Consider the following 27768-nt stretch of genomic DNA (forward strand, 5'->3'; position numbering starts at 1 on the left):
GCCTCTCCTGTTGCAGAGCACGGGCTCCTGGGCACACAGGCTTTAGCAGTCGTGGTTCCCGGGCTCTAGCGCACAGGCTCGGCAGTTGTGGCATACAGGCTTAGCTGCTCCCCGGCTTGTGAGATCTTCCCTAACCAGGGATCAAACCTGTGTCTCCTGCACTGGCAGGCAGATTCTTTACCACTGAGCCACCAGGGAAGCAAGCCCCACTTTACTTTTTAAACATAAATTGGTTGGAGTCTATTTTCTTTGACTTCAGATAGCTAAGGCACATTATTACAAATCAAATTTCCTCAAGTTAACATTATTAATAACTAGCTGTATAACAGAAATCGGCACAGAATTTTAAAAAGTTTACTGTGGGATGGGAATAAGTGGTTATTACCTGGTAGTTAGGGTTATCTATCATTGGCGGTCTCCATATTCCTTTGTATTTCGGGTTATCTATCATGGGAGGGCTCCATTCACCACACCCAATCCGACATGCTGGGTTAGAAATATGAGGTGCCTCCCATTCTCCATCCATGTCTTCATTCCTTAGGGTATCAGAACAAAGCACATGGAGTAACCTCAAGACTCTCTTGTCAGTCATATCAATGGTAATGAAAGAACATGGAAGAAACAAGAAACTGACATCTGAAGGTGAAGAATGCTTACCAGTCAAAGGGTTTCTCAGCATTAGGATCAGGAATAAATTTCGGTTCATTATCAAGCCAGCCATCAGGTTTAACAGCACTTGAATCTACTATTTGGGCAGGTTCACTTTCATCCCTGTAAATACAGTATTTTATGCTAATTACTAATTATTCAAACAGTTAAAAATTCAAGTTACAGAATTCAGAAGGTACCAATAGGCACTTCCTACCTCTGTGAAAAGAAGAGAAGCAAAAAGTAAAGGAGAAAAGGAAAGATACACCCATTTAAATGCAGAATTCCAAAGAATAGCAAGGAGAGATAAGAAAGCCTTCCTCAGTGAGAAGTGCAAAGAAATAGAGGTAAACAATAGAATGGGAAAGACTAGAGATCTCTTTAAGAAAATCAGAGATTCCAAGGGAACATTTCATGCAAAGATGGGCGCAATAAAGGACAGAAATGGCAGGGAACTAACAGAAGCAGAAGATATTAAGAAGAGATGGCAAGAATACACAGAAGAACTACACAAAAAAGATCTTCATGACCCAGATAATCACGATGGTGTGATCACTCACCTAGAGCCAGACATCCTGAAATGTTAAGTCAAGCGGGCCTTAGGAAGCATCACTATGAACAAAGCTAGTGGAGGTGATGGAATTCCAGTTGAGCTATTTCAAATCCTAAAAGATGATGCCATGAAAGTGCTGCAGTCAATACGCTAGCAAATTTGGAAAACTCAGCAGTGGCCACAGGACTGGAAAAGGTCAGTTTGCATTCCAATCCCTAAGAAAGGCAATGCCAAAGAATGCTCAAACTACCGTACAATTGCACTCATCTCACACACTAGTAAAGTAATGCTCAAAATTCTCCAAGCCAGGCTTTAACAACATGTGAACTGTGAACTTCTAGATGGTCAAGCTTGTTTTAGAAAAGGCAGAGGAACCAGAGATCAAATTGCCAACATCCGCTGGATCATCAAAAAAGCAAGAAGAGTTCCAAAAAAAACATATATTTCTCTTTATTGACTATGCAAAAGCCTTTGACAGTGTGGATCACAATAAACTGTGGAAAATTCTTATACAGATGGCAATACCAGACCACCTGACCTGCCTCTTGAGAAATCTGTATGCAGGTCAGGAAGCAACAGTTAGAACTGGACATGGAACAACAGACTGGTTCCAAATAGGAAAAGGAGTACGTCAAGGCTGTATATTGTCACTCTGCTTATTTAACTTCTATGCAGAGTACATCATGAGAAATGCTGGGCTGGAAGAAGCACAAGTTGGAATTAAGATTGCCGGGAGAAATATCAATAACCTCAGATATGCAGATAACACTACACTATGGCAGAAAGTGAAGAAGAACTAAAGAGCCACTTGATGAAAGTGAAAGAAGAGAGTGAAAAAGTTGGCTTAAAGCTCAACATTCAGAAAACTAAGACCATGGCACCCAGTCCCATTACTTCATGGCAAATAGATGGAGAAACAGTGGAAACAGTGTCAGACTTTATTTTTGGGGGCTCCAAAATCACTGCAGATGGTGATTGCAGCCATGAAATAAAAAGACATTAACTCCTTGGAAGGAAAGTTATGACCAACCTAGACAGCCTATTAAAAAGCAGAGACATTACTTTGCCAACAAAGGTCGTCTAATCAAGACTATGGTTTTTCCAGTGGTCATGTATGCATGTGAGGGTTGGACTATAAAGAAAGCTGAGCACCTAAGAACTGATGCTTTTTAACTGTGGTGGCAAGAGTGAACGTCAACATTTTAGGAATCAGTAAACTAAAATGGACTGGAATGAGTGAATTTAACTCAGATGACCATTATATCTACTACTGCGGGCAAGAATCCCTTAGAAGAAATGGAGTAGCCATCATAGTCAACAAAAGAGTCCGAAATGCAGTTACTTGGATGCAATCTCAAAAACGACAGAATGATCTGTGTTCGTTTCTAAGGCAAACCATTCAATATCACGGTAATCCAAGTCTATGCCCCAACCAGTAATGCTGAAGAAGCTGAAGTTAAACGGTTCTATGAAGACCTACAAGACCTTTTAGAACTAACACCCAAAAAAGATGTCTTTATCATTATACGGGACTGGAATGCAAAAGTAGGAAGTCAAGAAACACCTGGAGTAACAGGCAAATTTGGCCTTGGAATACAGAATGAAGCAGGGCAAAGGCCAACAGAGTTTTGCCAAAAGAATGCACTGATCATAGCAAACACCCTCTTCCAACAACACAAGAGAAGACTCTACACATGGACATCACCAGATGGTCAACACTGAAATCAGATTGATTATATTCTTTGCAGCCAAAGATGGAGAAGCTCTCTACAGTCAGCAAAAACAAGACCAGGAGCTGACTGTGGCTCTGATCATGGACTCCTTATTGCCAAATTCAGATTTAAATTGAAGAAAGTAGGGAAAACCACTAGACCATTCAGGTATGACCTAAATCAAATCCCTTATGATTATACAGTGGAAGTGACAAATAGATTTAAGGGACTAGATCTGATAGACAAAGTGCCTGATTGACAAAGGTTCCTGACATTGTACAGGAGGCAGGGATCAAGACCACCCCCAAGAAAAAGAAATGCAAAAAAGCAAAATGGCTGTCTGAGGAGGCCTTACAAATAACCGTGAAGAGAAGAGAAGTGAAAAGCAAAGGAGAAAAGGAAAGGTATGCCTATTTAAATGCAGAGTTCCAAAGAATAGCAAGGAGAGAGAAGAGTCATGTAAGGTAGTCATGTATGCACGTGAGAGTTGGACTATAAAGAAAGCTGAGCACCGAAGAATTGATGCTTTTGAACTGTGGTATTGGAGAAGACTCTTGAGAGTCCCTTGGACTGCAAGGAGATCCAACCAGTCCATTCTGAAGGAGATCAGTGCTGGAAGGACTGATGTTGAAGGTGAAACTCCACTACTTTGGCCACCTGATGCAAAGAGCTGACTCAGTTAAAAAGACCCTGATGCTGGAAAAGATTGAAGGTGGGAGAAGAAGGAGACGACAGAGGATGAGATGGCTGGATGGCATCACTGACTCAATGGACATGAGTTTGGGTGAACTCCGGGGGTTGGTGATGGACAGGGAGGCCTGGCATGCTGCGATTCATGGGGTCACAAAGGGTTAGACACGACTGAGTGACTGAACTGAACTGAACTACAGAGTATGTTAGACTTTGTTTTAGTTCACTTAAAAACTCATTCATCTTTTTATATTATTTGTTGAAGTAATAATATTTTGGCTCTATTGAGTTAAATAAAATATATTATTAAAATTAAAAAGAAACCATTCATCAACAAATATATACAGAAAGACTACTACATGTCAAGACTGTTCTAGGAGCTCTGTTTTATATAAATATATATCTGCTTTATTCTTAACAGTTGCATAGTTTTCTACTTTGTGAATAAATAATAATTTATCTATTCTCTAGGATATTTAGTGTTTCCCAAAACTTACTATAACAAATAATGCTACAATTAATATCCTGGAATATATTAGAAATTAGTAAGAAATTAGTTGTCAACTATATGAATTAAAAATTTTTTCCAGTTTCTCATGCATTTTTATGTAGTTTATGGTGGGCTTTTTTGTCACAGAAAAATAATTTATTTTCATGTAGCTGAAATTTATTAATATTTTCCTTTATGATTCTTCAATTTTATGCTGTATTTGGAAAGGTCTTCCCTACTCCAATATTATTTTTTTTTAACTCCCCATATTCTGGTAATTTTTATTTAAAAAATAACATTTAGAAAGTAAGCTCCAAAGTATATAAACATAGTCAAAGTACAGAATAGAATTACTAATATAATTTTCATCTTTCAGAAAAGCAGGCATTTTATCTAGAATTTACATTATGCTTTTCCAAACAAAACTTGAATAATAGACTGAAATAATTTATATATGTGAAGACTGAGTAACAAAACTGAAATAATCAACTGTACACATGGAAAGACTTGTACTTTCCTGATATCAATATTATCTGAAGGTCTCTTAGGGCTCAGAGTAACCTGAGTTTAAAATTTAAGGGTCTTTTAGTACTTTATAAAACAAATTCTCACAGATTTCACCCATCATAATGAGACTGGTATATACAGTTTTTTTCTCTTTAAGGGCAAACCTATGTCCCATCCTTACTCTTTATAGGCAGACAAATATGAAGCAGTTAGAAACTACACACATACAAATATAGTCCTATCTTTTCTGACACCATGAATTCATGGAAGTGATACACTGGTAAGTGACTACTTTTTTTTAAAGGTACTGTTATTCCTATTTTGCACAAGTTCCTTCCCTCTTATACTATTTTCCTGAAGGTAAAGACATTTTCATTGCTAACCAGTATCCCTCTTTATTTACAAGAGTTAACAAGGTAACACTTGGTTTTCCAGGAGCAACATTCCATGCTTTCAATAGGTGGTAACCTCAATGCTTACAAACAACAAGAACTTGAAGAGGAATAGACACTTTCCCAAGTGAGGTACACAGAGAGAAACTGGTTTAAAACAATGAATAGATCCTCAGTGACTTGTTTAACAACCGTAAAGCAGTCTAACACATTTTTCAGTGGCATCTCCTCAAAAGAGATGGGGATGCATACACAAATACTTAGAGAAATAGTGGCCAAGTGTTACCCATTAGCAGTATAACATTACTTGAGAGTAGGCTGACGTGGGGTAGCTCCTCTTGGCCGCGCTTGTGCGCCCTCGCAGCCGCCTGCATCCAGGGTAAGGAGCAGCGGCTGCGCTTTGCTGGAGCAGCCGTGAAGAGATATCCCATGTCCAAAGTATGAGTAACCCAAGTAAGATGGTAGGCGCTGAGAGAGGGCATCAGAGGGCAGCCAGACTGAAACCACAATCACAGACAACTAGCCAATCTGATCTCATGGACCACAGCCTTGTCTAACTCAATGAAACTAAGCCATGCCGTGTGGGGCCACCCAAGACAGGCGGGTCATGGTGGAGAGGTCTGACAGAATGTGGTCCACTGGAGAAAGGAATGGCAAACCACTTCAGTATTCTTGCCTTGAGAATCCCATGAACAGTAATGAAAAGGCAAAATGATAGGAACTGAAAGAGGAACTCCCCAGGTTAGTAGGTGCCCAATATGCTACTGGAGATCTCCAATACTTTGGCCACCTGATGCAAAGAGCTGACTCATTGGAAAAGACCCTGATGCTGGGAAAGATTGAGGGCAGGAGAAGAAGGGGACGACAGAGGATGAGATGGCTGGATGGCATCACCGAGTCAATGGACATGGGTTTGGGTGGACTCCAGGAGTTGGTGATGGACAGGGAGGCCTGGCGTGCTGCGGTTCATGGGGTTGCAAAGAGTCGGACATGACTGAGCGACTGAACTGAGACTGAAATACGTTTAAGACATGCACTGCAAAACCTACAGCAACCAGTAAAACAACAGACTACAGAGGAAAAGCCAAAAGGCCAACAGAAAGAAAAAACAGAAGGCTCAAAAAACTAACTCAATTCAAAGATAGTCAGGAAAAAAATTTTATAAAAAGCCACAAACTATATGGGACAAAGAAAAAACAAACAGCAAGACAGCAGGTTTATATCTAACTGTATCAATAACTGCATTAAATGTAGATGATTTAAAACATTCCAATTAAAAGGCAAGACCCAAATACAGTTGACTACAAGAAAATCACCTGAAAAATAAAGGCATATACAGGTAATGCTCAAAATCCTTCAAGGTAGGCTATACAATACATGAATCGAAAACTTCCAGATGTACCAACTGGATTTATAAAAAGCAAAGGAACCAGAAATCAAACTGCCAACATCCACTGAATCATAGAAAAAGCAGGAGAGCTCCAGAAAACCTTCTACTTCCACTTCAGTGACTATGCTAAAGCCTTTGACTGTGTGGATCACAACAAACTGTGGAAAATTCTGAAAGAGATGGCAATACCAGACCACTTTACCTGCCTCCTCAGAAACCTCTTTGCAGGTCAAGAAGTAGAACTGGACATGGAACAATGGACTGGTTCAAAATTGGGAAAAGAGTACATCAAAGGCTGTATATTGTCACCCTCTTTATTTAACTGATATGCAGAATACATCATGTGAAATGCCATACTGGAAGAATCACAAGCTGGAATCAAGATTACAGGAGAAATAACAGCAACCTAAGACATGCAGATGATACCACTTTAATGGCAGAAAGCAAAGAGGAACTAAAGAGCCTCTTGATGAGGGTAAAAGAGGACAGTGAAAAAGCTGGCTTGAAACTCAACATTCAAAAAACTAAGATCAAGGCATCCAGTCCCATCACTTCATGGCAAATAGGTGGGGGAAAAGTGGAAACAGTGGCAGGTTTTCTTTTCTTGGGTTCTGAAATCACCATGGACAGTGACTGTAGTCATGAAATTAAAAGATGCTTGCTCCTTGGAAGAAAAGCCATGACCAACCTAGACAGCATATTAAAAAGGAGAGACATGACTTTGCCTACATAGTCAAAACTACGGTTTTTCCAGTAGTCATGTATGGATGTGAGAGCTGAACCATAAAGAAAGCTGAGTGCCGAAGAATTGATGCTTTTGAACTGTGGTGTTGGAGAAGATAGTTCAGAGTCCCTTGAATAGCAAGGAGATCAAACCCATACATTCTAAAGGAAATCAACCCTGAATATCATTGGAAGGACTGATGCTGAAGCTCCAATATTTTGGCCACCTGATGTGAAGAGCCGACTCACTGGAAAAGACCGTGATGTTGAGAAAGACGGAAAGGCAGGAGGAGAAGGGGGTGTCAGAGGATGAGATGGCTGGATGGCATCATCGACTCAATGGACGTGAGTTTGGGCAAACTCCGGGGGATAGTGAAGGACCCGGAAGCCTGGCATGCCACAGTCCATGGGGTCACAAAGAGTCAGATACAACTTAGCAACTGAATAACAACAACATACAGGTTACAGGTAAATAATGGAAAATAATATTCAGTGGAACTATGATTAAAAGAAATGGGAGTGCTGATCTAGTATCAGACCAAGTAGATTCCAAGACAGAGTAATTATGAATTTATAAAGAAGAACAGTTCATAATAATAAAAAGCTCAGTTCCTCAAGAGGTCATGAAACACTGTGAATTGATCTAGTGATCTAGACCTTCAAATTACACAAAACAAAACAAATAGAACTCAAAGGAGATAAAGACAGAGCTACAATCATAGTTGAAGACTTATTTTCTCTTCCCAATAAGAGAACAGGCTGAAAACCATTAGGAATACAAAGGCTTTAGAACAACACTAGCAACCAAGCTGATGTAAGTGACGTTTGTAAATGTTTTCTGACAATAACAGAATTATATTGGGAGTTAAAGTGAAAATTATATCTGGAAAATCCATAAATAATTGACAACAAAGTAACACTTTAAAAAATATGTGAATCAAAAAAGAAATCACTAGGGAAATTGTAAAACAGTATGAATGAATGTTCTCAGAAATAGTAGATATTTGTGGAACATAGTAAAAGCAGTGCTGAGAGAAAATTTATAGCTGCTTCTATCCGAAATTATTTTCTACCTTAAAAAAGCAGAAAAGGGAAGTAAATTAAGTCCAAAGTAAGAATAGAAAAAATGCCAACAGAAACTAAAACCAAAGCCCGTCCTCCAAACAGCTCAATAAAATTGATAAACCTGTAGCTAAACGTATCAAGAAAAAACCTGATGCAGAAAAGAAAGAGGGGATATCAATATGGACATCAAATGGATGCCAAGAGTAGAACAATCAGACATCCATATTTTTGAAAATTAATCTTGATTTATATCTCACACTACATGTAATAACAAACTTCAAACAGAGTTTTAGTCAAAATTATTTGTCTAGAAAACAAAAAATCTTTGTCACATTTAGGCATAATATCTTAGGAAGATGCAAAAACCATGAATTATCAAATACTGACAAACCGGACTTCATAAAAATTTAAAACTTCTGCTGTCTACTAAAACAATTATGACAAGCCCCAGCGTGAAAGGCGGTGTTTGCATCCTGCTGCTGCTGCACGTGTGCTCACCATGTCTGACTCTGCTGCAACTACACGGACTGGAGCCCACCAGGCTCCTCTGTCCAGGGGATTTCCCAGGCAGAAGACTGGAGTGGGTCGCTATTTCCTTCTCCAGAGTATCGTCCCAATCCAGGGGTCGAATTTCTGTCTCTTGCGTCTTTTGCCTTCGCAAGCAGATTATTTAATGTAATGTAATGTAACTAGTGTCTCCTGGGAAGACAAGCGCATCCCATATAGTTTTATAAGATGCTGAGGATATGGCTATTTAAAGCCAACTCATCATTAACTGCAACGACCACAACTATGTAAAATATGCACACACATACATAAGATCAAACCGGGAATAGAAATTAAAGCGCTACTGCTTTAGACTCATGGTATTCTTTTCCCCACAGCACTGAAAGAATACAAAATAAAATATGCATGTTGGAAGTATACATTATATATATTTATATATATATATGAAAAGGGAACAAAATTAATTAAAATGAAAATTAAGATAATTAAAAGGTAGGAAGTGCAAAAATCCATTTCAGAGAAGTATTTCTCTTAAAAGTCAAAAATAAGTATTTCTGATGTTTAAAAGAATATGTTTCATTGGTTGTAAACGTCACTTGTATGTTACATTTTATTACTTTGTGCCAAACAATGCTTTGCTACTGAATTCTTTGCTTACCAGTCTTCTGGTTTGACAGCAGAAGCATCAGGGATTTTTGCTCTTTCATCCCAATCATCAGGTTTTTCATCAGTGGGATCTTCAATTTCTTTGGGAGGATTGATAGGAGGAACCACATCCTCTAGTAGGCTTCCTTTGTTTACAACTATCTGATCAATTAATACTTCAAATGTGTCATCTGGATTCATCACTGAGGACCAATTTAAACATATTACACTTATCATAATGATAGACGTGTTAAAGATAATCTTCTAAATAAAAAAACTACCCTAAACTTCATGGGTAAAATTTTCTCTCAAGCAGAATAGAGGAATTAACAAAGTATTAAATCAAAATATGCAAAAATCACTAGATATAATGTTTTCTAAAACCAAACATAAAATTTTAATAATAAAAATTTAATAAAATGCTCCATTACTTCTCAAATAAAAAAATACCCAATTGCTGACTCAATTTAGGACTCACATAACCATTCAGCTTTAGTCTTTTATAGTTACAGAATACAACCCAATCTTCACTATTTTACAATAATTTTTTGAAACGACCTCAAACTTTAAAAGTTGCAAGTACATATAAAGAACTTCACTTTTTCTTGAATTACTTGAGAGTAAGTTATTGACCTCATTCGTATCATCCCTGAATGTTTTAATGTACATTTCCTATAAACAAGGACATCCTTCTATATAACCTTAATCTAGACACCAAAACCAGGAGTTTAACATTCACACACTCCTATGATCTAGAAATCTATAAAACTCATTGGCATTTCAAATTCATTGATTCCTACATTGTAGTGTAAAATATCTTAAGGATGATTGAAAACACTCCAGCTCATGCTTTGGTATGTTGTTTCGAGGTAAACTCTAGCTCTTTAAAAGTTACCACATCAGAAGTTTCATAAGGACTCCCGTGATTATAAAAACAAAAGGAAAGCTCTCTCCCCCTTCTATAAACATGGGGTGGGGAGTCACTGAGCACAATTTTTATCTTTGGAAAGAATGGTAGATAAAAAGTAATAGCTTAACATTTGCTTTTAGTAAAGTAAGTTAAGGAGGTGGTGGTGGCAGTGGTGGTTTAGCTGCTAAGTCGTGTCTGATTCACTCTGGAGTAGGAAGGCGCTTCCTTCTCCAAGGGATCTTCCCCACCCAGGGATAGAACCTGGGCCTCCTGCATTGCAGGCTGATTCTTCACCAGCTGAACAACCTGGGAAGCCCAGTAAGGAAGTAGGAGCTGTCAATAAATGTCAGGATGATCCTGACTTAACTAGCCATGTAGACAACCACTTTCTGAAAAAACATTACTGAAGTAATCTCCAGAGGTTTTCAGTCACAACAATGCCAAATTGTTTATTTCAACATCAAATATTGCAATTTATATACAAATTCAAATAATGCAAATGAAGACTCAGTGTTTCCCCCCTTCTCTTTTTTTCTCCACCATTTTCTATTACAGCTGAGACTATAAAACTATATTAGTACACAAAGGAAAAAAGCACAACTAACAATAATAAGATCTTAAATGCAAAAATGTACTAGACTCTAATTCAAAAAAGGCATTTCTCAAGAAAAAACCCTGAAAGAGTATTTTCTGACTCAATTTTGCAACTCAAGTATTTTAAAATTACAGTAAATCCAAAAAAAGCACATGACAATTACATCACTTTGACATCTTTGTCAAAAATCTTTAGCCAAAAAACTTTCCGTTTAGAAAACGGCTTTAAATATTCTAAATGAATTCACCACAAAAGGCACTGGATTATAAACTCTTTTTAAGGGAGTCTGTAAGGTTCTTAGAACTACAGAATAATGTTATGAAAATATAATACAGAAAGGTTTTTTAAAAGGAAAAAATTCCTTTAAAAGTGGATAATCCTAGCACAACAAACTTTTTGTGTATCATAGTAAGAAAAGCAAATGTTTTAAGAATTTGCTTGAATTTTAATTCCAGCTCTACCAATTACTTTTGTTTCCTAGGGCAAGTTACTTAAATTAAGGCAAAATAAAAACTGCTCACCTCACATGACTATTCTAAACAAAGAGCCTAGCACAGAGCATGGTGCCTATCAGGTGATTAATAAAAGTTAAGACTTCTCTAAGCTTTTGGTTTTGTTTGCATAATTTGTCTAGTGGCCATCAGAATGTGCCTCCAACTTTTCTTTCTTCCCCCATTTTAATATTATAAGCTGAACATTTTCATAGTTATCTTTTTGTATTGTACTGCATAGAAAGAAAACCACTACTGCAATGTTTGAGCTGCTTGCAATTTACAGTATATTTTCACACACAGGTCATTTTCTTCCTTCTGGATTATTTCCTTTGGAAAAATTCCTGAAAGTCGAATTGTGTCCTCTGATATATATACTATCATATTGGTTTTGACTAGGTTTATACAAGGTCTAATTAAAATTCATTTTTTTCCTGTTCTAGTTATAATTTCTCATTATTTCTATGTTTTAAGAGTTTACCTTACATTCCCCCAAATGTCCAGTACTATTTTCCAATTTCAGAGAAAGGTCTTTGATATTAACATTAAAAATAAAATTGGTCTCTGCCTTGGCAGACAAAAAGGAATGTTTCTGTAACTGCAGTTTTGAGGAAGAAAGTTGATACATGTTAGTCTTGGATGGAGTTGTCCTGTTAGGTTCTGACATGCTTGGATTTTAAGAAATCATAGTACCTAACCATCTGTACTGGATGAGGAGAAACTCCTGGAAAGAGGAGAAACTATCCTATATAATGTTTCTCCCAGTCAATGTACACTCAAACGTTATATATAATATAATGTTTCTCCCAGTCAATGTACACTCAAACATTATATATAATATAATGTTTCTCCCAGTCAATGTACACTCAAACTCCTAGCGGCAAAAGTAAAGCTAAGTATGTTAACAGATGGTTGCTGAATGCCTTCCCTTTAACTACCACCCAGGCAGGACCCAACGATGACAACTGCCTATAGAATAAAGTCTAATGTTAAGGATTTCTCCCTCTTTAACCTTATTTTTCGGTTTTCTATTCTGTCAGCATCGCTAATGTCAGGGTACCCAAAATATCCCTTTCCTCTCCTATGTTCCACATGGTATACCTAAACTTAAGATTAGGTCAAATAGAATCACCTTCCCCAGGTTTTCCCGAAGTTTCTTAACTGAAAGCAGTACTGCTTTTGAGCTCTTAACTGTATCTCATATGGCGCTTTCCTTTCTGCCTGTGCTGTAAGTATGTGTGTCTGATTTTCCTAAAAAGATAAATCCTTAACAGAAGAGCCTTGCTTGCTTCTCCCAAAGCACTTGCCGTGAAAATACTGGTAGTCAGCAAATACTTTTAAATTAATGAATGAATTAAAAGGATATACCAAGGGTATAAAGATGAGTCTTCCTGTCTGTGAAGAACCTTTTAAGGTCTACATCTGGAGGTTTGGCATGTTTTTCTTCAAAAACTCCAGTTTTGGGATGTTTATGTCTGAAGATAAAATGAAGTTTATAATCTTCTCCACATTTATCTGGCCCAAACATAATGGTATAGGATGTTTTATCATAGAAATTTTCCTTCAAAGAGAGATGAGTATTAGGATTAGTCCAGAATTGAAATATTTAATGAATTTCTCTATTCTACCCCATTGGGTAGAGTTCACAAAAATGTATTAAATGCTAATTCACCAAAGAGTTAGTTGACACATTGACAATAAAGGATGTGGAAAAATGACAAGTTTTATTTAAAAACAAATTTTTTTTTCTTAAAATGCACACACTACTTCCATTTTGAAGATGGAGGAGAGAAGCTGGAACCACTTTAACAACATAATAGGCTTTAATCACTCTATATAGGTCTGTATTAATATCTTACTAAGAAAATTAAGCATAGAGAAAAACGTACTGTGACTGAAGACTGCAGTGCTTACTTAGGCACTAGTACTATTCAGTAAGACACCAGAAAGCGGTGCCCTTTAAGCACAAAGTGAAGAACGGGGAGTGACTTGCTCCCCGTTTTACCACTAGTCGTTCCTCTTCGGGATTCCCTGGTGGCTCAGATGGTAAAGAGTCTGCCTGCAATGCGGGAGACCTGAGCTCAATCCTTGGGCTGGGAGGATCCCCTGGAGAAGGAAATGGCAACCCACTCCAGTATTCCTGTCTGGAAAATCCCATGGATTCATTTGGCATGGCCTACTGGTTAAGAGCATGGGATCTGGCATCAGATACTGAGGTTCAGATCCCACTGTTGCCTTTAAACCAGCTGTGTGTGGCCCTGAGCAAATCTTCCAACCTCCCCGTAGTTCTATTCCATCACCTCTGATGGGGATAATAATAGTACATACCTTATAAGGCTTCTCTAAGGATTAACTGAGTTAACCAGATACAGTGTTTAGAAAACCACTTGGCACCTGACTTTATTATTGCCACTGTACCTTCAGCTGATTGTCACCTCACAACGCCTAAGAGTTGCACCATAAGCTACAAATGGCTTCCCCTTGACCTTATCTAAGTAAACGAATCCTTTAATGTTTCATATCCAGGAGTTCTGACAAATATCCCATTAACACCTCATTCGTTTTATATTTGTTATATGCAGAAATTCTGACACAGCCTCCTGTGGGAGGATTCTATAAGAAATGTCTCCAAACTTCAAATGGTTCTAATATAACCTGCTTCATTATGAACTTAACATTTTTAAGTTAGTCAATTTTTGCAAACTGCTAACTCCTGAGCTGATCTGCCTTTTTAATTTGATTCTTTGGCCATTTTGTTTTACTGCTTTGCTCCATTATCTTACTTCTCCTAACAAAACAAACTTATGATTATTACTTTGTAAAGAAAATAACTGTTGGTTGATCTCTCGGTGACATTTACAAGCACCAGGTTATATTTTATTTTATAGACTTGGCAACCTTTCTCACATCGCTAAAGATTACAGAACTGACGCCATCAAGTAACACGGCTGTGCATGAAACTTGAAGGCACATGGAAAAGCTATATAAATTCATCTTGGATAAAAATTTCCAAAGTTATTTTTGACTTCAGATGAAAATAAAAATTTCAGTTGTGTCAATTACTCCTTAGAAATGCTTATTAACTTTAATAAGGCTTTCTTAAACATTAAAATATCATACCAGATTCAAACCATCAGTGTCTGCTAGGAGTTTAATGTATGCACCTCCACAATCAATACCATCTTGAAAATTTACTTCATATCTAAATGAAGGGAAAAAGAATCATACTGCTGATAAATAAAAATTACTAATTGCTCTTCAAAATCTAATGTATTACTCTCAATTCATTTAAACACAAACATTTACATTACCAGAAAGCTCACACAAAGTACATCCACAACCTGTGAGGAACAAGCAGAAAGGCCTTTTCCATGAACATCCTTAAAATATTGAAAATAGAATGACTATAAACAACTATAGAAAAGCCAATTAATTTGCTGAAATAAATTTTTTCATCAAAACTGTTTAATTAAGAATAAGATACTTTGATTAAAACTTTTAGCAGGAAACTTCAAGTTAAAATAGGTACGTACTATACATACTCTTTATAAAGTGAAAAATGAAGACTATGGGGATCACAGTTACAGCACAGGTTTCTGGGAAACTGCAAATGACCTTAGCTATTCAGTTCAATAACTAATTTGTCTTTTAGTTCAGCTACACCTAAACCAGGTTTAAAAAGTTGTACATTTAATTAAATAACCCCAGCAAAGAGATTTTGTAAACCTGGACTATTTCAGATCTTAGCAGCCAGGAGGCAGGGGAAATATAGTGTAACAGCTAAGAAAGCAAACTGACACGGCAGTCTTCTCATGGATTTAACAACACTAATTCTCATCACAAGTTCTGGTGTCTTGTTTAGGCAATAGACAGTCTTACTGAACAATATGTAGAAGAGATTTTCAGTAAATTGGTGAATTATGTGTGACAAAAGTCAATGAGGAAATGGACATCAAAGTGAAAAACAGTGAAAACCAAAAATGTTATGACTGCTTTAATGAATTAAAGCAAAAGCAGATGAGAACCAGAGAAGTAACAGGATATAGTGATAATTTTAATAAAAAATTAGTTTAAAATGTTTCTGAAGAGACTTCAGTGACAAAGTAAAACTAGCATACAAAACTTTGACAGTTTGAGCCCAATTAGTAATATGCATTTTATACAGAAAAGAATAGAGAAAATACAGTAAAGTTTTAAGTGATAATCTCTGAGTTGCTGGGTGATTTCCCCTCCCTACTTTGTATTCTGCTTTATTTCTCCAGATTTCTACAACAGTGGTTACAAGCAAGCACTCTGGAGTCAGAAAGACCTGAGATTTGTTCTTGATTTTGGTAGGCCCTGGCTCAAGACACAGTACTAAAGCTCTGGCCTCCATTTGCTCATCTATCATGAGGGAACACTGCCCATACCTACACCTCTAAGGACTGTTATGCTGACTAGAAGTCGTCCTGCACAGTGATGGGTCAATAAATGCTCAAAAATGTTAGCCTGTTATGATCAGAAGAAAAGTTTTGTTCTTTTTTCACGTCTTAAATCAAGGAGTTTGTTTTCCTCAAGGCCTTATCAATATTTTTATTTTAGCAGTAGCTGATAAACTTTTCCTTCATGAAACATATCTTTGAAGAGCATGAAGTAAAAGAAATGGTGTATAATGTGAACTAAAGGTAAATATCTGCGACTCTTAGAGCTTTATTATAGGTGATCTGAGGGTTCTGTGAAAAGACCTAGAGATAACAATTGTATAAATTGTCTTTATAACTGTAAGACAGTTTTGCTATCTTATTATGCATGGACTTGATCACTATTTCATACGCTGCATACTTTCAGATTTTTCACATCATTAACTTGTGCCTAGTGTAAACAGTTCACAATGAATTCGAGGATCAGTGAAATGTAAGTCATAGAGCTGGACCGACTGCTTGCTGCTAATCTTAAATCACACGAAAAATGAGGACAAATGCCGAGTATATGTTAACCCTCTTCTCTTTAGAGAGCCATTTTCTAAACTGTCCTATGAAATAGTAATTATTGTTTAGGGTGGAAAAAACTTCTGTGGTCAAATATGTTTGGGAAACACAATGTTCAAATTAAGAACAGGTTTTTTATGTAGAACTCTCAAAATCTTTAATGGGCAAATATGCTTCCTTATCTTTAAGGTTCAGATATTCTTAGTTTCTAAACCTTATATGACCATATAATGCATATTAATAAGTACATAATTTGGGAAAAGCAGTTTTAAAGTTATGTCTTAAATAGTTCATATTTATGAGTTATACTATATTTATAGTATTTATAATAGTTATAAATAGTATTTATAATAGTTAATACAAAATTTATTTTATCTATACTATTTCATTTTATATTATCCTTCTTTGAATTGTTTTCAAGCATATCAAAGACCACTATCCAATTCTTTTTGATTCTCCTTTTCTTTTTTCAGTTCACAATTGCTTTAATACTTTTTTAGACTTACTATCTTTGCTTCCAATCTTGTAAACTATCTTTCACTTACTTGCCTAGCAGTGATTTATACTTTCTGAAAATACCAAACTTGATTCATTTTACTCTGGAGAAATTAAATTTTGTATTATTTTCCTTTAACCTTTCATTTAAGCCACAAAATATTAAAATAGAAAATTATATTCACCTAAATTCAACAGAATAAGATTACTTTCAAATTTTCAAGAAGAAATAAATACAAAACTCTGAATAAAGCCATAATATCAAGCTCAAATATTAAATCCCAGTAAATACTTATGGTAATATTCTTCATTTGATTAAATGGTTGTATACTCTTTTGACATCTGATATTTTAAATTTCTTGAAATAACAATGCAACTAAATCAAAGCATCAGAGCCAAAAAATTAAACCAATTATACCAAATGCCATATTGTTTTACATTTTTAAAACACAAAATGGCATTTTAGTTATACCACGCAAGCAGATATTTAACATGCTAACAAAAAGTTTAAAACAAATTTATAGTTAGTAAGCTTATACTTAGTAGTACTTATGCTGTAATTAACTTTGGACAGCCCAATCTTCCGATATAAGATAGAAAATAACATTTCTACATTTCCTTTTCATTGTTTTTAATATGAATTTCATTTGTTTTGTAACTGTATTTGTACAGATCTATTTTGGATTTATACCAGTATAGGTGAAACAAGCTTGAGGAATTAATACTTGATCTTACAATAGTTACACATGCAAGCAATACCACAAAACTAGTGTATGTCATATTTTGAGGGAGGGGAGAGGAAGACTCTATGAGAACACAGACCTTTAAAAGGGCATTTCCTCTTTAAAACAAATTTGCTGCCTTTGAATCTTATCACTGGTTCAACAGCAATATTTATAGTTCTATTTAAAATATATTGAAGTTAATATATCTCAACAGCAAGTCAATTTGAAGTAAAGAGTTCAAACAAAATGATGATTTTAATATGCACTATATAGATTATGCTGGTGGAATATTGCATATTATAGCAAATGTTATATTAATATAATTTTGCAACAAGTCTCCGTTTCATTCAAAACCTCAGGGTGTTTGTGCGTATACACACATTGTGTATTTAAATAAATGAAATGGGAAAGAGAAATCTGAATTTTTATACCCATATTCAGAAGCCAAATTATACAAAACTAAAATAAATGTTAGAAAAAGTATTCAAAACATAATAAAACTTACTGAACTACCAGAGGTTTATCAGCAAAGATGAAGGGTTTTGCTAACACAGCAGATATTGCATGATGCTTTGCTCTAGATTTCAACACCAGTCCTCGATCACCAGGTATTCGATTTTCTTTCAATTCTTCTATTTCCCATCTTCCTAAAATACAAAATCAAGCAAGTTAAACTAAAACCAAAAACACTGACTTAAAAATTATCAGAAATGGTAACCAATAAGATTTTTCCGTGAAGGCTGATTTTGGAAAAATAAAATCACATTTTAAATCAGGAACTAGTACCTGCACTTGTATGTATGTCTGCTCTCTTTTTTCTCCTAAAATTGTGGGAACTATTGGGTTGGCCAAAAACATTCAGGTGTTTCTGCAACCTCTTATGGAAAAACCCGAATGAACTTCTTGACCAACTCACTAATAAACAACAGATATTAGAGCATTTAATTAAAGGACCTCCAAAGCTGGCTTAATTTGGATTTCTCTGAAAGACTGTAATCATTGAAACCACAGAATTTGTTTGTCTCATAGGGTCTCATTGTATTTTTAAAATGAGTTATTTTTAAATTACATAGGAGACAAAATACCTCTTTAATACAAAATGAATTTGCCTCAGTCTATGTATGTTGAAATTCATGGTGTCATCAACTACTTTGCTTACTTTGCAGAAGTTATTGTAGTGATTTAAATTTTATTTTAAAAATTGTACGCCCAAAGAACACAAATTGCAGTTACTCTTTCTGAGCTAAGCCAATCAGTTCTCAGAACTTTTGGCCAAGAAAGTCCTATAAGCTAGATTAGCACTAGGCCGCAGCAGAGCAACGCTGAGTGAGGCCCTCTCTGGCTGGACTTGTCCCCATTTTAGATCAGGAAGCTCCTGCAATTATATCATGGGATGCATACAAAACAAAGATGAATGGGTCATCTGTTGCCTCAAAGTTGTGGGCTGGACTTTCCTCCTTTTAAAACAGTAAATAACTAATTTATATTAGTTTGTATAAAACGTTCCAGTTTTGAAAATTAGATGTATTGCCTATTCCAATAAAATTTAGTGAACACTGGCTATTTTCCAGAATTGTGCCAACATGAAATATGGGCACTTCTGAATTTACCAATGCACTTTATATACATTTTTTTCTTTCTAAAAAACAACAGGACAAGAACCTGAACAGTCTCACTAGTCGGAGAGGGGTGTTTTGGGGTCTATCATTGTGCACACTTTCTTGGGCTTTCAAAAATTCATTTTTTCAACTTTTCAGGTTTGTTTTCCTTTTTGTCCCCCAACTTGGATATACTAAACTTTTCTTAAAAAGGTGAATTCATTTTCTTTTCTCACACTGATGAGCATCTGTATTATCACTACTAACCTTTGGCTTGACCAAATCACAAAGGCCTTCTTTTAAGAAGTAACAACTATATCTTTAGGGATTTTAGGATATTGATAGTAAAGGAATTTTTAAAACTATGTTGTCTTTCTTTTGTAATTACGTGCATACATTTATCGGTCATGAAAATGTACTCTCTAAAAGTACTACTTTAATTTTAGAAAACCTGTGACAAGGTGATTATTCCTCAAGGACAAGAAGTTTTTCCTAACTTCAAATCAGTAGTAACTTTTCATTAACCAATCTTTACTCAAGGCTTTACTTTCTGATTTAAGTAAAATCTAGAAAAGAATTCAAACAATTTTATAAGATAGCCTGAAAATTAGTCACTTAAAGAACTGGTGATTATTTAAACAGCTATATTTTTATTAATAACTTGATCTGACAATTTAAATAAGTCTCCCTCAAATGCAAACCCTGTTCTCCAGCACATAATGTTTCTCACAGATTGCTCCTGAAAATCTAACAATTGGTTTTACTCAAGGGGCACTTGACAGAAGCTGTGATTAATTACTGTTGCTGCTGCTAAGTCGCTTCAGTCGTGTTTGACTCTGTGCGACCCCATAGACGGCAGCCCACCAGGCTCCCCCGTCCCTGGGATTCTCCAGGCAAGAACACTGCAGTGGGTTGCCATTTCCTTCTCCAATGCATGAAAGTGAAAAGTGAAAGTGAAGTCGCTCAGTCGTGTCTGACTCTTCAAGACCTCATGGACTGCAGCCTACCAGGCTCCTCCATCCATGGGATTTTCCAGGCAAGAGTACTGGAGTGGGGTGCCATCGCCTCCTCCGGTTATTAATGACTATAAATACTAAATATTCCTGCAAAGAAATTGATACTGGTCTCAACTAACCACTATATAAAAGACATTGCTAACATTTATATACAAAATGCTACTTTCAGGACCTGAATCTTTAATAAGAGATTCTGTATTTTTCAAAGGTGCTTTCAAGAAATTGAAAAGTAAACCAACCATACCAAATCTAATATGCTAAAAAATTATTTTGTGGATAATTATGTTTAATAAGACTATGGACCAAACTTAGGTGTTGTTAGTAAGCTCATTTTTCGCTTGCTTGCTTGAGTTCTAATTTAAAGCTGAGGGAAAAACCCATTTAAGCACTAAGAGTCATTCTGTCCAGACTTAAACTCACTTCTAAAATAGACCATAACCTAATTTTAGGAAAATTCCATCAGTGGATACTTCTAGAATAAAAACATACAGCATACATCTACCCAATGTTGTTCTAAAAACTGTAAAGTAAGCTAAACATAGATGTTTTAAGTCAAGCATTCTGTTTGATGGCATGTATTTCTGTGGGTATTATTTTAGGTACAGTTCTATCTCTGCAAACACTGCTTCTTTGAGGGCAGTCATTCTCTTTTTTAAACGAATTCAGATGACTAAACTCAGTGTTGTTTGTGCTGTGCGTATGGCAGAGTTCCTTCTGGAGTTGAGAAGCAGATGTACTAGGATAGAGAACACAGCACGGACGACACGCAGGCATGATCTGTATCTCACACTAATAGACACTATGGAGAGGGAGAGGTAAGGACAGTTGGCCTCCTACACACGCTGTTATCTGTTCTGTTGTTATTCTCATGTAACTCCTACTGGGATCTGAATGGGAGGTCACATCCTTATGGATCTTAGGTGGTCTGTGAGAGAGGAAATTCGATCCTGCTTTAGGATTTAGCAACTGAGGAGACTGGTTTTAGACTAACAGGAGGAAGAAATTCTTTCATCATACTCCAGGAGAGTCCTGTTAAGGAAGAAAAGATGACCCTTGCTAATAGGACTTTTCTTTCTAAGGGTAAGCCTGAAGATAACCTATCAGAGATACGTTATGGGCCTGGAGACGGTGGCTCCAGGAACAGCCACATTTCCTGTAGCTCTCATAAACGCCCCCTGTCTTGCACCCGCTAGGAGGATCATGCCATGAGTTACAACTTAACTGAAGTGGGCCTACGCTTGAGATGAAACAGTAGAGAACAGCAGTAGCCTGGGAAACCCTGCAAAAGACTAATTGCAGGGAGTGAAAATTCAACTGTTTTAGAGTTAGAAACCTGGATGGTGGCTTAAGTATGGATTACTCGGACTTCCAGAAATACTAGAAAGGAGACAAAAGACTGAACATGTATTGTGAAGCAGGATGGATCCTGAGGCCCCATATATATATATATTTAACAGAAATATAATCTCAAAAGCGCATGCACTCTCGGTCATCCTTGTTATGTTGAATATTTAAATAATACTGTACCATCATATATAGAAATCTCCGCATCTATATCATCTTTCTTTGCTTTTGATAATACCCACCTATAAATAAAATCAAAAGAAATATATATCATTTAAAAGAAAACTAACAATTTATAGATACAATGTGTATCAGAAATACAACAAAAGATTATCCAATAGTCCCTTTTCACCCTAGAGGCTAAATAAGGATGTCTATATACTATCTTGCAAAGAAAGTGAAAGTTGCTCAGTCGTGTCCAACTCTTTGTGACCCTGCTGCTGCTGCTGCTAAGTCGTTTCAGTCGTGTCTGACTCTGTGCGATCCCATAGACAGCAGCCCACCAGGCTCCCCTGTCCCTGGGATTCTCCAGGCAAGAATACTGGAGTGGGTTGCCATTTCCTTCTCCAATGCATGAGAGTGAAAAGTGAAAGTGAAGTCACTCAGTCATGTCTGACTCTTATCGACCCCATGGACTGCAGCCTACCAGGCTCCTCCGTCCATGGGATTTTCCAGGCAAGAGTACTGGAGTGGGGGACCCTATGGACCATATAATCCATGGAATTCTCCAGGCCAGAATACTGGAGTAGGTAACCTTTCCCTTCTCCATGGGATCTTCCCAACCCAGGGATTGAATCCAGGTCTCCCACACTGCGGGCAGATTCTCTACCGGCTGAGCTGCAAGGGAAGCCCAAGAATACTGGAGTGATTAGCCTATCCCTTCTCCAGTGGTTCCTCCCATCCCAACAATCAATCCGGAGGTCTCCTACATTGCAGGCAGATTCTTTACCAACTGAGCTATCAGGGAAGCCCAAATATCTTGCAAAACTAGAGTTAAATTAAATTTGGAATCTGCAATTTATTTGCTGTATGATCATAGGTGAGCTTCCCTGGTAGCTCAGTGGTAAAGAACCTGCCTGCAATGCAGAAGACACAGGTTTGATCCCTGGAGAAGGGAATGGCAACCCATTCCAGTATTCCTGCCTAGGAAATTCCACAGATGGCGGAGTCTGGTAGACTACAATCTTTGGGGTCACAAAACAGTCAGACAGAACTTAGTGACTGCTGCCGCTGCTGCTAAGTTGCCTCAGTCGTGTCCAACTGTGTGTGACCCCAGAGAGGGCAGCCCACTAGGCTCCTCTGTCCCTGGGATTCTCCAGGCAAGAATACTGGAGTGGGTTGCCATTTCCTTCTCCAATGCATGAAAGTGAAAAGTGAAAGTGAAGTCACTCAGTCGTGCCCGACTCAGCAACCCCATGGACTGGAGCCTACCAGGCTCCTCCATCCATGGGATTTTCCAGGCAAGAGTACTGGAGTGGGGTGCCATTGCCTTCTCCAAACTTAGTGACTAAACAATAGCAATGATCATAGGTAAGGCATACTAAGCCTCAGTTTCTTCACTGGTAAAAGGCAGATAAAGACAGTTCTTACCTACATGGAATATAATAATCAACAGAGAGTAATCTTTATTTTCTTTATCATTATTTAGGGTGAAACATTAGCTTGAATTTGTCATCTGAAATTGAACTATTTATATTTGTCCTAAGGAATGAAGAAATGTTCTAAGTTTTTACTTTATATTCATACTTAATTTCTATATATTCTTTGTACAAATAAATAGCAATTCAAATTAAACATTTCTATCAATAATGAAAATGTGTTAAGGTGCTAATTTACCTTAACTAGAACATTAACCTTTTTTTTTTTTTTTTTTACAGTTCTGTGGTAGAGGCAATTTTCAGAGATTAACAACCAATAATTTCAAAAAAGCTAATCAAATCAAGGAAAAAATTCTCCTGAATGAATACTTACCCAGCCAGCCTTCCACTATCAAAAGTTTCTGTAAAATACACTTCTCCTACAGGTTGAGGTGTCTTATATTTAATCTAGAAAACAGATTTTAAAAATCTAAAGTTATTCACCTTCACAAATACTTTAATTAAACAATCTCATTAATTAAGAACCTAGTATGGAATGCACATATAGGTAATAGAGATAGTAGGTTACATGGTCTCCTCAAAACTTTATATCCTACTGGTAATAACATACAGAACATAAGAGACACATGATGGAAAAAAATACTCTATGCAAACAGAATACACTGACTCCCTCTAACACAGGAGGGATGGGAGGAAGTACTTACCCACGGTCTCATAATGCAGTGGACAAGGCCTTGAAAGGATTCTAACAGGTGACAGTATTTGGGGATAAAAATTATTAGAAGCAAAAGAAATAGCATGATCATACACATATAAGATGAAAAATTTAATAAGCACATAGGTTAGTTTAAAATTAATTCCTGGGCTTCCCTGGTAGCTCAGTGGTAAAGAATCTACCTGCCAATGCAGGAGACACAGGTTTGATCCCTGATCTAGGAAGATCCCACACGCCACATGTGAACCACAACTATTAAGCATGTGCTCTAGAGTCTTAGGGAGAAGGCGATAGCACCCCACTCCAGTACTCTTGCCTGGAAAATCCCATGGGCACAGGAGCCTGGCAGACTGCAGTCCATGGGGTTGCTACGAGTTGGACACGACTGAGTGACTTCACTTTCACTTCTAGAGCCTTAGAGCCACAACTGCTGAGCCTACGTGCCTCAGTTACTGAAGCCCACATCCCCTAGAGCCGTGCTCCACAACAAAAGCAGCCTCTATAATGAGAAAGCCACGCCCTGCAACTAGAGAAGAGCCCGCTTAGCAATGAAGACCCAACTTTCACTGTCCTTACCCTTCCCTAATAGCATACTTTCTATTCAAGGGAGGAAAATCAGTACTTAAACAAAATCCCAGATACTTCTACAGGGTCAAGATTCTGCTACCCAAATTGCCCACCTCCTATGAAGTTTAATGAATTACAACTTTACTGTTCTCTATATTTTTATGCTTTGGCAAAAATGGGCCAATATACTTGATTCATACTTTACCATTCCTACAATTTTCATGCTATAAAATTAGAAGCATCAAAAATTGTTCTCTCCTATTTCTTACCATCTTTTCAAATTATCATCAAATATAGTTAAGAGTCACGGGCTTTCCTGGTAGTTCAGCTGGTAAAGAATGTGCCTTGCAATGCAAGAGACCTTGCTTCAATTCCTGAGTCGGGAAGTTCCCCTGCAGAAGGGGTAGGCTACCCACTCCAGGATTCTTGGGCTTTCATGGTGGCTCAGATGGTACAGAATCCATCTGCAATGTGGGAGACCTGGGTTCTATCCCTAGATTGGGAAGATCCCCTGGAGGAGGGCATGGCAACCCACTCTAGGATTCTTGCCTGGAGAATTCCCGTGGACAGGGGAGCCTGGCTGACTACAGTCTACGGGGTCACACACATACACAAAAAGTCAGACATGACTGAGTGACTAAGCACAGCACACAGTTAAGAGTCACAGGTATCTGGCAATTTCTTTAAAGTATTAACCTACCAAAACCCTCATAGTAGCTGTATCTTAAGTCAGCCATAAGCACTTTGATTATTACTTACTTTCTATGGATCACAGAACCAGATTTTAAAGAAATTTAATTTTTAAGTTTGAAGCTTGCGGAGCTTCAAACTTAACAGGAGAAAGAATATTCACCTTGAACAGCTAAACAACACATGCATTTGCAAATTAAAAAAAAAATTCTAAAAAGAGATTTATAACAACTTGGCCAATTCATGTTGATGTATGGCTATAACCTTCACAATATTGTAAAGTAATTATTCTCCAATTAAAATAAATACATTAAAAAATCTATGTATTATTCCTTTCAGCCCTTTAAACAGCAGCCAGCAGACCATAATTCATATTTTCTTACCAAAAATATTTCTGAAAAAATTTTGATTGTCCCAATATTAGATATGAATATTCCTCAGTGTGAAAGTTCTTATGGATTGTCAAGAGTACACAATAACCTCTAAAAACTTTTCCAGACTCCTGTCACCATCTCAAAACACACATCTTCATGCTGACACCAAAACAGCAGGAGCCTTACTAAATGCCTATTTCATCATCACTCTCCTTTCTAATTCATCCTCCTATTCAGCATTTCTTTCCTCAGAGAAATGAAGAAACACCATTTTCTCTACTTTTAGAAGAATTGAAAATTACTACCTTTCATCTGAAAAGGGTTAAAGTAGTTAGTCCTCTTTAGCGAGTAATGAACTCCTAGTTTGATCATAAAAATCTTTCCCATATTTATCTGGTAATAATACCATGCTAGGCGCCATGCACAAACTTCTGTAGCACATGGGCACCCCAAAAAGCACAGCAACAAACAGCTGGGAAAAGGCAATTTTTTTTTCTATTTATTTAGAAACTAAAGGCTATTCCAATTGAAAGGAATCCTAAGAAATTAGTCAGCCCTATGTATCATGTAAAGGAATAATGGATAGCTTGGTTCTCAATAACCTTACCTCTGAGGAGAGTTCATCAGTCTCTTCTGAATTTTCATCAAAGTCTTCCATCTCAACACTATCATCCATAAATTCTGCATTAACTGAGATGAAAAGAAGACCCAAACATAGCCAAAAGCCTTGGAAACGCATATTGATTATCTGTGAAAGTGACAGTAATCAGTAAAAATAAAACAAAGTCGTGAAAAATAAGTGTAAGTATATTTACCAAGAAATAAGGCCTCCTTTAATACCCTTTTCTAGGATGGTTTTTAAAACAAATCATTACCAAACTTACTTAAATTATGCTTTCAACAAGTGCTACTACAAACTTCAAAATCCCATAGGCATCTACAGCTGAAGGCTTGCCTTGAAAAGCAAAGAGCCAATGGCACAAACCTAAAGATACAGAAGTGACCACCAAACTCATGTTTTTTAAAAAAAAGGATTGTGATTCCTAAATGTTCGCTCAAGTTACTTTTTTATTATAATGTCACTTAAGTGTATATAAACATACAATTGGAAATTTTATAACTGTAAAGCCAAAATACATTTATATGTAAACACCCAAAAAAGAAAAGAAAAACAATTTTACCACAACTGAAAGTGACAGCCTTTTACTGAAAACAAATTACAGCTGAAAATTCAAATAAATACAGGACTTACTGCAATCAGGTTGACTGCTGTGAATGAAGTTCTTTTGCATTTATCATCTAACACATCATGTAACACTATGATGATTCAATTACATACATAACCACTTCTCCATTCAAAGGCTCCAAAACCTCTGTTCCTTATAAGATTAATTGAGATGAGTAGAAGACAAATATTACTTGACTGCCTCTTGGCAGAAATATGTAATTTACATAATTACACCCTCCTCTTTCCCATTAGCATGTTAAAAATTCGGGGTTTATTCTTTGGCACCAGTGGACTTTTAAACAAGTAAATGTGAATAATGAAATAGTGTGGCAGTAAATATGAATAATGAAATAGTGCGGCAGTACTGATTAGGAGATGGTCAGTCATTCAGATGGTCCAGGGTATAGTTATACTACCATCAACATGAGAGAGTTTCTATTTAAAAAGTATATTCTGAGAGAACTCTTAACTCCTGCAGAACATATTTATAGACCTACATGGGTCTGCCTAAGAAACACTGAATTCATGACACAGCACTCTACACCCACCAGAATGGCTATAATCAAAGAGGACAATAACAACTGAAACCCTCATACACTGCTGGCAGGAATACAAAATGAGCTTGGAAAACAGGAGGGCAATTCTTCAAAATGTTAAAAACAGAATTACCTATGATTCAGCAATTCTACTCCTCTACCCAGAAGAAATGAAAAGAGATGTCCAAACAAAACCTCGGAATATAAATGCTTAATGCAAAGAGTTGACTCATTGGAAAAGACTCTGATGCTGGGAGGGATTGGGGGCAGGAGGAGAAGGGGACGACAGAGGATGAGATGGCTGGATGGCATCACCGACTCAATGGACGTGAGTCTGAGTGAACTTCGGGAGTTGGTGATGGACAGGGAGGCCTGGCGTGCTGCGATGCTGCGATTCATGGGGTCGCAGAGTTGGACACTACTGAGCAACTGAACTGAACTGAATGATAATGATAGCCAAATAATGATGGTTGTTAATGCCAAAAAAGTGTAAACAACCCCAAAGTTCATCAACAGATGAATGGATAAACAAAATGTGGAATATTCAAACTGGAAGATTATCTAACAATGTAACAGAATGGAGTACTGAAGTGTTAC

At 36.9% G+C, this 27768-nt stretch overlaps 1 protein-coding gene across 2 annotated transcripts in view; it reads right to left on the reverse strand.

Annotated features, from left to right (window-relative positions):
- Positions 1–27768, reverse strand: part of CLGN (calmegin) — a 47001-nt gene that overhangs the window by 9135 nt on the left and 10098 nt on the right. For both annotated transcript variants that reach the window (XM_070386566.1, XM_070386565.1), the window contains exons 2-10: positions 26015–26155; positions 23435–23508; positions 21647–21705; positions 18011–18152; positions 14439–14520; positions 12687–12879; positions 9336–9525; positions 658–771; positions 386–536 (exon numbers count right to left, since the gene is read on the reverse strand). In XM_070386566.1, coding sequence (XP_070242667.1) covers positions 386–536; positions 658–771; positions 9336–9525; positions 12687–12879; positions 14439–14520; positions 18011–18152; positions 21647–21705; positions 23435–23508; positions 26015–26146 — 1137 coding nt within the window. In that variant the 5' untranslated portion in view covers positions 26147–26155. The remainder of the gene's footprint in view (positions 1–385; positions 537–657; positions 772–9335; positions 9526–12686; positions 12880–14438; positions 14521–18010; positions 18153–21646; positions 21706–23434; positions 23509–26014; positions 26156–27768) is intronic.

This window comes from Bos mutus, chromosome 17, assembly GCF_027580195.1.
Source record: "Bos mutus isolate GX-2022 chromosome 17, NWIPB_WYAK_1.1, whole genome shotgun sequence".
NCBI lineage: Eukaryota > Metazoa > Chordata > Mammalia > Artiodactyla > Bovidae > Bos > Bos mutus.